The sequence below is a fragment of the Gouania willdenowi genome, chromosome 13 (genome assembly GCF_900634775.1).
Source record: "Gouania willdenowi chromosome 13, fGouWil2.1, whole genome shotgun sequence".
NCBI classification, from domain to species: Eukaryota; Metazoa; Chordata; class Actinopteri; order Blenniiformes; family Gobiesocidae; genus Gouania; species Gouania willdenowi.
Genome location: NC_041056.1, coordinates 27,075 through 41,130, shown reverse-complemented (window position 1 = coordinate 41,130; position 14,056 = coordinate 27,075). Strand labels below are relative to the sequence as shown.

The 14,056-nt window shown below is 36.5% G+C and overlaps 1 protein-coding gene across 1 annotated transcript in view; it reads right to left on the bottom strand.

Moving 5' to 3' along the window:
• Nucleotides 1-14,056, bottom strand: part of axl (AXL receptor tyrosine kinase) — a 66,896-nt gene that overhangs the window by 28,062 nt on the left and 24,778 nt on the right. The window contains exons 4-9 of the mRNA XM_028464171.1: nt 11,076-11,258; nt 9,719-9,799; nt 8,643-8,758; nt 6,101-6,287; nt 1,250-1,389; nt 996-1,140 (exon numbers count right to left, since the gene is read on the bottom strand). Of these exons, the coding sequence (XP_028319972.1) occupies nt 996-1,140; nt 1,250-1,389; nt 6,101-6,287; nt 8,643-8,758; nt 9,719-9,799; nt 11,076-11,258 (852 nt within the window). The remainder of the gene's footprint in view (nt 1-995; nt 1,141-1,249; nt 1,390-6,100; nt 6,288-8,642; nt 8,759-9,718; nt 9,800-11,075; nt 11,259-14,056) is intronic.

The following is a 14,056-nucleotide window of genomic DNA, read 5'->3' as shown; positions in this document are numbered from 1 at the left end:
CACATATATACACATACTATATACACATATATACACATACTATATACACATATATACACATACTATACACATATATACACATATATACACATATATACACATATATACACATACTATATACACATATATACACATACTATACACATATATACACATACTATATACACATATATACACATATATACACATACTATATACACATATATACACATACTATATACACATATATACACATACTATACACATATATACACATATATATACATATATACACATATATACACATATATACACATATATACACATACTATATACACATATATACACATACTATATACACATATATACACATACTATATATACATATACATTCAGTACGATGTGAACTCAGTACATGAAACCAGCTTCAAGCTAAAAATCAAACATGTCCTTTTCAAAATAAAAGCACCTCTTCTTGTCTTCCATTCGTGTGGACATGTGAGTTTAATAAATCTATGGGGCAGTGATTATGAAATCAGCTCAAATCATTGGTTCTAAACATCTTATCAGCTGATAAAAGATCATTTATTGATTTATTCATTCTAACTTAAATCCATTTTTATTACTTGTTTATAGTGATATTGTTGATATTACATTTATTTTGAATATATGTATTTATTTTAAAACTATACAATATCCATCTATGTATTTAGTGTTATTTAAATCACAATTAGAATAGTTTGTATACGCTTATATAAATTCTAGTCTCAGTTTCCAGCAAAAAGAAAAATTATAAAAAGTTTTTAAACAAGAAAAAATAAACACAAATGAGAAAGTATCAAGACAATAATAATCAAATATACATATGAACATTTATTTAAAATCTATTTATTTATATAACCTAACCCATATAATATATTGATCCATTTATTTAATCATTAAATGTATTTAATTTTAAATGTATTTATTTATTGTTTATTAATTATCATTGTCATTGGCTGCTGTTCGTCACTCACCAGGAGAAATCAGTGTCAGCGTCTGCGTGGGGGTCCAGGGTCCCGGACCAGCCCCCGTATACGCACACACCCGATAGGACACGTTGGACAGGGGGTGGGACACATTAATGGACAGCTCAGTGTCCAATCCCGTGTCCACCAGGAACTGTAAGAGAAGGAGGAGGAGACAGAGGAGGGGGCGGAGCTAAAAAGCATGTGTGTGTGTGTGTGTGTGTGTGTGTGTGTGTGTGTGTGTGCGTTAGATGGGGGCCAACCTGCTGAGATGCAGGCATGCTGTACTCCACCATGAAGCCCCTCAGCTGTCCGTTCAGCTTCCCAGGAGGCTCCGCCCACATCAGCAGCACTTCTGTCCCGTTGAGCGCGACGCTCACGTTAACGGGTGCGTAATCGGGCACTGAGGGAGGAAACACAAGCATTAGAAACATACCAACGTCAACATAGAAAACGCTTTTTAAGCTGCTGTATTTTAAAATAAACAAAAATAAATCATAAGTTAGTTTTCCAGACTCCTTATTAGTCGATCTATGTCTAACAAAACACATCATTATGCACCATAATTGTTTTATTAACTTTTAAAATAAGACTACTTTACAGTTTTAGAGCCTGTGTTCCTCCATCTTTAAATTCACTCTGTAGGGGGCGCTAACGCACCAATGTCAGTTTTTCCACATTGAGCAGGTTTAGGGCTGAGAGTTTAATAACTATTTACATTTGACGTAAATCAGAGTTTGTATGTGAAAATAGGAGCATTTTCCAAAAATTAAATGAAATTTGGCCAAAATTCTTGGCTCCGCCCTGCAAACACCGTAAAAGTTATGAAAAATCCATGGATCTCCTTTGATGTCCCACTTCTCTAGATGTTCTCCAGTAGGGATGGAACGATTCACTCAACTCCCGATACGATTGGATTCACGATACTGGGTTCACGATACGATTTTCTCACGATTTATTTTACAAAATGGGACTGTAGACAAATGACTGAAAAATATTCCTTTATTTTTTGGGGAAAATACTGTATTATTTTACTTTTATTTTTCATTATCAAAAGAATCCCTTGATAAACTATTCAAAACAATGCAATGTAACTAAAAATAAATCTTGAATGAAATAAATAAAGGAATAATACAAATGAAGAAGAAGCCTATTAATTTAAATTCTGGTTCTATAGTAAAAAATGCAAAACTACTTAATAGTTTTTTTCTTTTTAAAAGTGCAACTGAAAATGTATTTTGTGCCTTAACAATTGGATTAAAAAAAAAACCAGTCATTTCACTGTATTTACATCAGATATTTGTTTAGACCAGCAGAGGGCGCTGGTAACCCAGTGGTCGGTTGGCATGCAGATATCTTGTAGTGAAGAAGAGATGCTATGCTAGCAGACAGAGCTAATAGAAAAACGTGACTTTTACAGATATTCACGTAATATTACAGATATTCTTTCGGTGCTAAAGGGGTAAGGAATCATTTATGAATATGTTTAAGAGTAGAAGGAGGCCAGAAAGAAAGTAGTAGCAGACTCCGCCCACCACGTCCGCTTCTGGAAGGATTAATATATAGCGCCCTCTGCTGTTTAAAAAAAGTACTGCAATTCAATTTTCAGAGTATCGATGTGAACCGTGGTACCTATGAATAGATTTTTAACTGCCTTACGATTAATCGTTACATCCATATTCTCCAGTGATTTTGAATTCGTTAGTGAAACGTTTGAGGAGAAATGTGTTAAAATACAACGTGAGCGAAAATAGCAATTTTGCCATTTTCAATTTAAGATTCTGGATTTCCTGTGTGTTTTTTTGCGTGGTCATAATAATATTTTTTACTTGTCTTGTCATGGTCTACTTCTGTGTCAATTTTCATGATTCTACCATAACTTCACTTTCTTAACAATTCCTATCTCGTAATGCAGTTTTGTCGTACTTGGGGGCGCTGGCGCGTTAAATTTTTGCATTTTTAAAATCGGTAATAGCCAGAAATTAGAGAAGCGTGTGATTGAATTTTGTTTGAATTTTTGAGTCTCTACATAACGGTTCAGTGGGTGAAAAGTAGGTGAGTTGGTTCTGACACCAGGAAAGAAAGAAAGAATAATAATCCAACACAATAACAATGTTTGACAGGAAAGCACACAAAACGACAACAGAAATACACAAAACAATGACAAAAACACACAAAATGAGAGAAAAATATACAAAACCAACAAAAAACCTTTTTCTAACACACTCTCCATGTTTGACTTTATTGTGACACAATACAGTGACCACTAAAGCCCTAAATGACGTGGTTTTTATCTGAAATTGTCATAATGTGAAGGTTAGGCAAGACTTTTTGGAAATGACTTACACATGTATTAATGACTCACTTACAGTAATTATATAAAGATTTGGGTTTTTCCATTTTTACTTCAGATACAAACAGGAAACTAAAGTCTTATAAAGCAAGTTTTTAGGTGAGAATGAGAAGATTTCTCACGTTTAGGCACCGCTCGGTAATGTAGCGTTAGCATTAGCTGTCAAACACATTTTAGATCAGGAGCTAAATAGAGAGCAGTTTAATCTCAAGTGGGCACATGTAAATAATCTCTACAGTATGTAACACACGTCATTATACAAGCAATAAATGACAGATATCAGTGTCTGCAAGATCTTCACTTGTCTCGTCTGTTTTTGTCAAGTTTTTGTTAAATTTTGTCTGTTATTGCCAGATTTTTTTCATATATTTTGTCTATTTTTGACAGATTTTTGTTTCTTGATTTTGTGACTAAATAATATATGTTTTTAGAGGATTTTTCTAAAATTGTAGTTTTAGGAAAATGTAACATAAGAATCAAAATTCCTTTATTAATCTCAGGGGAAAATGTTCTTCTGTGACTGACCAGCACATCATAGAGTGGGTGGGACTCATTGACCAAGATGGTCTTCACCTTAGACAGGCTCCTCCTCTCTGAGTCCAGTTTAATCCACAACGTCACTGACCTTGTGGATGAGTCTGTAGAGTCTGTGATCCTCAGTCTGTTCCTCCAGCAAACAACAGCGTAGATGATCACACTCACCACCACTGACTCATTAAACATCTTCAGTGTTTTCCTGCAGATGTTGAAGGACCTCAGCTTTGGTCCTTCCTGTAGAGGGAGTCAATGTTCCTCCCCCAGTCCAGTTTATTATCAATCACCACTCCCAGGTATTTGTTCTCCTCCACAATGTCCACACTGACCTCCTGGAAGGAGACAGCACTGACTGACCTCTTGGTTCTCCTCAGGTCCACAATCAGCTCCTTGGTCTTTGTCACATTGAGCTGTAGATGGTTCAGCTCACTCCATGTGACAAAGCTGTCCACAGCAGCCCTGTAGTCCACCTCGTCCTCCTCCCTGATACATCCAACCACTGCAGAGTCATCAGAGAACTTCTGGAGATGACAGGTGTCAGTGCAGTAGATGAAGTCCATGGTGTAGGTGGTGAAGAGGAAGGAGAGAGGACAGACCCTTGAGGGGCCACACCCCGGTGTTGCTGACCACTATATCAGACACACAGTGTCTCAGGCGTACATACTGTGGTCTGCCAGTTAAGTAGTCCATAATCCAGGACACAATGGAGGAGTCCACCTGCATCTCTGACAGCTTCTCACCCAGTAGAACCAGACGGATGGTGTTAAAGAACATGACTCTCACAGTGCTCACCACCACGTCCAGGTGAAAGTAGACACGATTCAGCAGGAAGGTGATGCTGTCCTCAACTCCAACCTTGGGCTGGTTGACAAACTGTAGTGGGTCCAGGTGTGGTCTGATAGATGGTTGGAGCTACACCAGGATAAGTCTCTCCAGGGTCTTCATGATGTGGGAGGTCAACGCAACAAGCCTGTAATCCTTGGAGCTGCTGGGACGTGGTGTCTTTGGAACAGGAACCAGACAGGAGGTCTTCCACAGCACAAGGACCCTCTGCAGACTCAGGCTCATGGTGAAGATGTGCTGGAATATTCCACAGAGCTGTGAAGCACAAGCCTTCAGTACTCTGGGACAGACTCCATCATGTCCTGCAGCTTTTCCAGCGTGAAGTTACGACAGAAAGAGTGTTTTCTTTACTGCATCCCCCCTTCTTCAGATTCTAAGATGATCAGCACACATTTCTTTTTAGTTTTTTCCCACAATGCCGAGCAGTGTGGTCTGGAATAGACATCAAAGGTCATCTGTGGTCACTGTCGCTCACTGAAGGAAGGAGAAGCTCCACAAAGACAGAAGTGTTGTTGTGACAGTTTTACTTTCAATGTGACAAAATGTGTGTTTGTGTTAAATTCTGAGAAACTAAATGTAAATATCTCATCTTTCCACTAGTGATTCTTGTATTATTTTAATGTCCATCTTAAAATTTAATTTTGCATTGTCATGAAAAAACGTGTGCGTTAAAGACCATATATGGATTGTGAGACATAACATGGATCCGGGTTGGTCAGCAGTGACTTTTGATCACTTTTAGACCCTATAGTGTTTTATTTTGAAGGGACCCTCCACTTTCTTTTCACAAATTGAGCCTAAAAGCAGCACTTTATTGTATTAAAGATGCGCCATATTTACAGTTTAAGACTCTATGATCCGCCATCTTGAATTCCCGCTAAGCATCATGGGGTTAATGACATCACACAATGTGTTTGAGGCTTTGTTTTCATTAACGCTGAGTGTTAAAATAGGACAAAAGTGTTTTTTTTAGTGTTTTGTCACATTTGAGGAAATAATTATGTTTGTTTTTAGTGGATTTGTGTCATTTTCCTGCTCTGATACGAGAAATAGCTGTTATTTACAGTCTGTCTGTGTTTGTTATTAAGTGTAAATAATAAATAAATAGACAGTTACAGATGACAGGTTAAAAAACAAGTGACTTTAGCACAGATGTGTAAAAAAGGAAGTGGAACAGTAAACATTTTTCTGTAAAAAGAGTTTTGTTTTGTTAAGAATTAAGAAGTGAATCTGAAGCTGAAGGAGAAACAGAGAAAACCAGAGCAGCTTTTATTCTGGAAAACCCCAGTTAGTGTTTCCACTTCTACACATCTAGGGATGGCATGGAAAATACCAGCTTAGACACACACACACACACACACACACACACACACAGAGGCCTCACCTCCCTCTTTGGTGCGAAACTCCGCCCATGGCGTCCAATCAGACGGGCCCTGGCTGCTGTGACAGCCCACCCTGACGGCGTACAGGCTGTGGGGTTGGAGGCCGGCCACTAGGTGGCTGGCTGGGGGGAGGTCCACATTCTGGTCGTGGATCATCTCTGAGTTGATGGGATCTCCGGCGTGTTTGGCCTGGAATAATCAGAATACACATTTTAAGGTTAAAAGTAATGATAATTAATAAATAAACTTGATCGATAAGAGGAGACGTGAAACACGGCGTTCAGAGCTTTGTTGCACCTACATGGAGGATTGGGAAGACTGGGAGAACTGGTGAGGTGTGAGGTAGGAACAGAGGGGGGTCATCATTAAGCATTAACTTCCCAAAATGTCATAAAACTTCGTTTTACAGCCCCTTTCAAAGTAAAAGCAGTAAAAGCTGCTGATTCTGCAAAGTCGTGAGAGGAACCACATCAACCACTGCTCGTTAGAAAACAACCTCAGCAGGTTCCACTCACCTCCACCAGCGCTATACGTTACACCTGCAGTGTGTGTGTGTGTGTGTGTGTGTGTGTGTTTGGAACTGCAGATCAAATAATTAGAAAAATGCAACAAAAAAAGAAATACTGTAATATTATATTACAGGTCCTGATACTGATCCTTGGGGAACTCCACAGTTTCTAAAATGAGAGTTAATAGAATTATTTTTGAAATAAAGTGATTTAACATTTTTAGTCTGTTTTTGTCAGATTTTGTCTATTTTCGTTAGATTTTGTCTGTTTTTCACAGATTTTGTCTATTTTCATTAGATTTTGTCTATTTTTGTCAAATTTTTGCCTGTTTTGTCAGGATTGGTCTGTTTTGTTCAGATTTTGTCCATTTTTCTTACATTTGATCTGTTTTTTGTCAAATTTTGTATATTTTTGTTAGATTTTGACCGATTTTTGTCTTTATTTTGAACGATTTTTGTCTTTTTTGTCAGATTTTGCCTATTTTTGTGAAATTTTTGTCTTTTTTTTGGTCATATTTCTGTCTATTCTTGTCATATTTTGTCTGTTTCTGTCAGATTGTTGTCTGGTATTGGTCTATTTACTCAGAATTTCTAAAATTTTGCAATTTTCCTCAAATTATTCCAGGAAATGTTCTCAAATTAAATAGAAAATTGGTCACAAAATCAAGAAAAATTAAAGTGCACTAGTACTAGCAGCAGAGGGAATAAGTGTGTCACTGAACAGAACAGCAGTTCTAGTCCTGAGTCTCACACACACACACATCCTACATTCCTGCAGTGTGTGTCACAGCCACGGTACCTGCTGCTGCCCAACGTTCCCATGAACAAACTCTTTCCTGTTTCTACTGCGACTCCTACTTTCTTCATGTTTTCCACTGTGACACAACGAGAAGCTAAATTCACATTTTTTGGGCTGTTTTCCTGGAGCAGGCCCCTCGCCTTGTTCCCCTGTGAGGGTAAAAGGGTAATAAGTGGGGGGTGGGGTTAGTATGAGGGGCGGCTTTATTAAAACCAGACGTTTATGGGTGGTGCCGCGCCGCACTGCTCGCCACGTCCCTCCTCTGGGCTCAGACACAAGCAGGACCAGGAGGACCAGGAGGACCAGGAGGCCACTTTCCCAGAGTGAAACCTGAGCCTCCGGTGCCTGAATAAAGCAGGGAGGGGCCAAAAAAAACACACAGAAAAGAACGCTTCCTTGTTTTCTTCTTGTAAATCAGGTTTGAAAAAGAAAAAGATGTGTATGTGTTGTTGTAAAGCAGTTTAACAGACACACATTCACTGACTCCATGACAAACTTCCTTTAGATGTTTTTCACACAGTTGGTTTAGTCCAATCAGATTCCTTTATTATTGTTATTACTTTTCATCATTTTTTGTACATTTTCAATAAATTGATAAACTTGTTTAAGTCACACTACAATCATTTGTGACTGGTGGCATAATCTCAAGAGTTCATTTTAAACAGGAAGTTACATTTTAGACTTAGTTTTATTCTTTTGACTTTAGTTTTTGTTTGATTTCAGCCGATTTATAAACTTATGATCACACTAATGTTTTTTTTAATCTTTTGATAAAAATCTCATGCATGTTAGAAATACTTTTAGTCATCGTGGATTTGTTTACATTTAGAGTTAGTCAGGTGGAAAACTACAGTCGACTAAAACTATGACAAAATTACAGCTTGGCGCTCTATAAACAGAGTGCATACTTCAAAATAAAAGCCTGTACAAAAACCTGATAAATGTAAAGATAAAGAGTTCGTAGAGTTGTTCAATATTAGCTTTGTTGAATAATGTTGCTAGCGAGTGCTTGGCGATTAGCTCATGAGCTAGTGAAATACAATATGTATGAAACAATGATCTATACGGTTCTGAATGTTCCTGTATTTCCTGTTCTAACAAGAAATGACCCGTATTAATGAAAACATTATTTCTTTATACCATAAAGTAAACAGTATAACATTGTTTTTTCAATATCGGTGGTAAAAACCGATGTCGACTAATATAACATTTTATAACAAGAACATATTTTATTCACCTGAACAGAGCATTGAACGATAGGATAGTCGCCTCCAAACCCAGGCTGCCACGCTAACGCTAGCGTCGTCTGCGTGACCTCCAGCGCTGTCAAACGCTGCGGCTGAGCTGGAAGGACTGCAGCACAAAGAAAGATTAAGTGTTTGAATCCGTGTAGCCTTCGTTCTTTGGTTCTAGGGTTGAGACCAACCCTTTGTTCTTTGCTTATCTCGTTTCAAAACCAAATGAAAACTACAAATAAACGATGTAATTATTTTGTTTTACTTAAAACCAAAAAGGAATTAAAGAAAAATCAAAAACCAGACAAGCAGCGTTTTTCTGTTTTAAAATTAAATCTTCTGTTTGTGTGATATTTAAATAATTACGGGGAAACTTCATGTTTTAAGCTCACCACACAGAGGGGACCCACAGACGGGGGCTGACTTTTACTCCAGGACAAAAAAGGAGCAACGCATTAGTTACATTACTGATGGATGTTATTAATACATAATAAAAACAAACAACAAAAAATGGAGGCTACAAAAAGCATGCAAATAATATGTGATTAAAGGAACCAGAGGTGGTGTAATGAATCTACTGGTGCTCCTCGTTTCTTGTGATCAACTTCCGTGTGTGTTGATGGCTGCCATTAGTGGTTTTATAAAGTGCAAAAACACATATTCTTACTGCCCTCAAATAGTTGTGTAATTGTTTTAGTTCTACAGTCAGTTACCACTTTATTTAACCACAAAACAAAAATGAAAACGTGAGCAGCTTTTTACTGAAACATCCACAGACTGAATGAAAACATGAACATGAGCAGAAAACTGCTGAAATAAATCCTAAACAGTCCTATTGTGTGTGTAGAGCTGGTCTCGCTGTAAACATCCATTACTGTTCAATCCTATTACAGAACAGGAAAAACACTGCTTATCTGGTTTGGTTTTAAGTCAGTAAAACTAAATATTCACAATGTTTCTTTTTCTGATTTGGTTTTCAAACTGAAAAACTGAAGAATGAACAGTACACGGCGTGTGTGTGTGTGTGTGTGTGTGTGTGTGTGTGTGTGTGTGTGTGTGTGTGTACACAGAGACACACCAGTGATGGTTCCAGACCCAGATGTGGCCACTCCCTTACGGTTATGGGCCTCACATGAGAAGGTGCTGGTCCTGTTCAGACCTGGAACAGAAGAACAGAACACGTGTGTGAGAAAGTCCGACTTGGCGCAAAAGTGGATGTGAAAATCTCCTAAATCTGTCACAGATGTTTGTGATCAGCTGTTTGGGAACAAATATTACTCATCTGAAACAACCATGCCCTCCCAAACCGTCTGGAAATTCAACATTTAATCAAAATCACATCATGAACGTCATCAAGTCGATAAAGTGCAGCTGGGAATTAGTTTTGGTCGTCCTGACTTTGTGTTTTAGTCATATATATTATAATAGTGGTCAATGCAGTAGTGGTGTGTGTGTGTGTGTGTGCATGGGTGTTAAATGATGATGTGTTAGATAATATTAGATAATATTAGATAATATTAGATAATGAGTGTTGGTCATCGTCTCCTTCTGGACGTCGTCACATATTATTGGTTCTGGTCGTGTTCTGATGGGAGCAGCTGTTCATTCCACTAACATGAGTCTGGGACGGTTCCCGTTAGTCCAGCTCTGACTCACAGTAAACCTGCTGCGTCTGCGTTTTCCCTCCAGCTGTGGGTTCTATTCTCGCTACGACTCAGCTTTTCTCCATCTGATCTTCTAACAACCTGTGGACCGTTGGCTCTCAGCCAGGCCTGGGTTGTGGTTTTAATGGAGGAGAGAAAGACTTTGAGCAGAATCAGGACGAGGAAAACAAACATGGAGAACGAGGAAGTGAATAAAACTGCTGCTGATGCAAAGTTTGACTTGTTTTCTAAAAATAATCGTTCAGTGAAAACAGACAGTGTTTAACTAGATCAGCATATTTGGTTCTTTTGGAGGCAAAAAAAGGTCAAATATAAACATATAAACAGTCTATTATAGACTCTATAACCAGATACCAACTCTCCCTGTTCACTGACTCTAATGCTTTTCATGCTGCGTTTCTGCTCATTTCATTTCACAGCCTTAACATTAGAACAACAAAAACCCACAAAATTACTCCAAAAACACATTTTGTTGTTAATTTGTGTATTTTCATGTCATTAAGTATGTTTTTGTGTATTTTTGTTGTCATTTGATGCATCTTCTGTTCTTTGGTATAATTTTGCTCAGTCATTATTTTATTTTTGTTTTGGAGCTTAAAAGGTGCACATGTTCGTGTGTGTGTGTGTGGTGTGTGTGTGTGTGTGTGTGTGTGTGTGTGTGTGTGTGTGTGTGTGTGTGTGTGTGTGTGTGTGTGTGTGTGTGTGTGTGTGTGTGTGTGTGTGTGTGTGTGTGCGTGCGTGCGTGTGCGTGCGTGTGTGTGATGACGATACCTGAGAGGTTGAGTCTTGAGGGTGAGAGAGCGACGGAGTCGGTCAGGGAGTTCAGAGGAGCTCCATCCTGGAGCCAGATGAGACGAACCGGCTCTGGAGGCCCGTGTGCCACACAGCTCAGACTCAGAGACACGTTGGCCACCACCGACATGTGCTGAGGCTCCACGGAGAAGTGAGGAAGACCTGAGAGAGAACATCCAACAGCAACTTTTAGAAAGAAAAACTCCACAAACATTGTCTACGTCAAACTGTTTAAATCATTTAATCAGACCATGTTTACATGTTTAATTCCTCTTTAAAGCAGAATAAAAGTTCATTCCTCCTTATCCTGACCTTGTCAACATTTAATTCCTAATTCTAATTTAATTCCGTATTAAACTTAAATCTGAATTAGGTGGCTGTTTTATTCTGTTTTCAATTCTGAATTAAATAATTCATCTTTCTTGTAAACAGTTAACAACACTTCGATCCGCTTTAAATTATCCTTCTACAGACATTGTTGGTAGAACTCAACACTTATTGAACTTATTTATGGTTGTGGCGAAAAGGAACCTTCTGTCCCTCTGGAAGACTGGAGATATAGAGTATATAGAGTTAACCCTATGTACTCTATATCTATAAGGTTAACCCTATATACTCTATATCTATAAGGTTAACCCTATATACTCTATATCTATAGGGTTAACCCTATATACTCTATATGTATAAGGTTAACCCTATATACTCTATATCTATAGGGTTAACTCTATATACTCTATATCTATAGGGTTAACCCTATATACTCTATATCTATAGGGTTAACTCTATATACTCTATATCTATAGGGTTAACCCTATATACTCTATATCTATAGGGTTAACCCTATATACACTATATATATAGGGTTAACCCTATATACTCTATATCTATAGGGTTAACTCTATATACTCTATATCTATAGGGTTAACCCTATATACTCTATATCTATAGGGTTAACTCTATATACTCTATATCTATAGGGTTAACCCTATATACTCTATATCTATAGGGTTAACCCTATATACACTATATCTATAGGGTTAACCCTATATACTCTATATCTATAAGGTTAACCCTATATACTCTATATCTATAGGGTTAACCCTATATACTCTATATCTATAGGGTTAACCCTATATACTCTATATCTATAGGGTTAACCCTATATACTCTATATCTATAAGGTTAACCCTATATACTCTATATCTATAGGGTTAACCCTATATACTCTATATCTATAAGGTTAACCCTATATACTCTATATCTATAAGGTTAACCCTATATACTCTATATCTATAAGGTTAACCCTATATACTCTATATCTATAGGGTTAACCCTATATACTCTATATCTATAAGGTTAACCCTATATACTCTATATCTATAAGGTTAACCCTATATACTCTATATCTATAAGGTTAACCCTATATACTCTATATCTATAGGGTTAACCCTATATACTCTATATCTATAAGGTTAACCCTATATACTCTATATCTATAAGGTTAACCCTATATACTCTATATCTATAAGGTTAACCCTATATACACTATATATATAGGGTTAACCCTATATACTCTATATCTATAAAGTTAACCCTATATACTCTATATCTATAAAGTTAACCCTATATACTCTATATCTATAAGGTTAACCCTATATACTCTATATCTATAAGGTTAACCCTATATACTCTATATCTATAAGGTTAACCCTATATACTCTATATCTATAAAGTTAACCCTATATACTCTATATCTATAAAGTTAACCCTATATACTCTATATCTATAAAGTTAACCCTATATACTCTATATCTATAAAGTTAACCCTATATACTCTATATCTATAAGGTTAACCCTATATACTCTATATCTATAAGGTTAACCCTATATACACTATATCTATAGGGTTAACCCTATATACTCTATATCTATAAGGTTAACCCTAAATACTCTATATCTATAGAGTTAACCCTATATACTCTATATCTATAAGGTTAACCCTATATACTCTATATCTATAAGGTTAACCCTATATACTCTATATCTATAAGGTTAACCCTATATACTCTATATCTATAAGGTTAACCCTATATACTCTATATCTATAGAGTTAACCCTATATACTCTATATCTATAAGTTAACCCTATATACTCTATATCTATAAGGTTAACCCTATATACTCTATATCTATAAGGTTAACCCTATATACTCTATATCTATAAGGTTAACCCTATATACTCTATATCTATAAGGTTAACCCTATATACTCTATATCTATAGGGTTAACCCTATATACTCTATATCTATAGAGTTAACCCTATATACTCTATATCTATAAGGTTAACCCTATGTACTCTATATCTATAAGGTAACCCTATATACTCTATATCTATAAGGTTTAACCCTATATACTCTATATCTATAAGGTTAACCCTATATACTCTATATCTATAGAGTTAACCCTATATACTCTATATCTATAAGGTTAACCCTATATACTCTATATCTATAAGGTTAACCCTATATACTCTATATCTATAAGGTTAACCCTATATACTCTATATCTATAAGGTTAACCCTATATACTCTATAGATATAGAGTATATAGGGTTAACCCTATATACTCTATATCTATAAGGTTAACCCTATATACTCTATATCTATAGAGTTAACCCTATATACTCTATATCTATAAGGTTAACCCTATATACTCTATATCTATAGAGTTAACCCCTATATACTCTATATCTATAAGGTTAACCCTATATACTCTAGATCTATAGAGTATATAGGGTTAACCCCTATATACTCTATATCTATAAGGTTAACCCTATATACTCTATATCTATAAGGTTAACCTATATACTCTATATCTATACGGTTAACCCTATATACTCCTATATCTATAGGGTTAACCCTATATACTCTATATCTATAAGGTTAACCCTATAATCTCTAT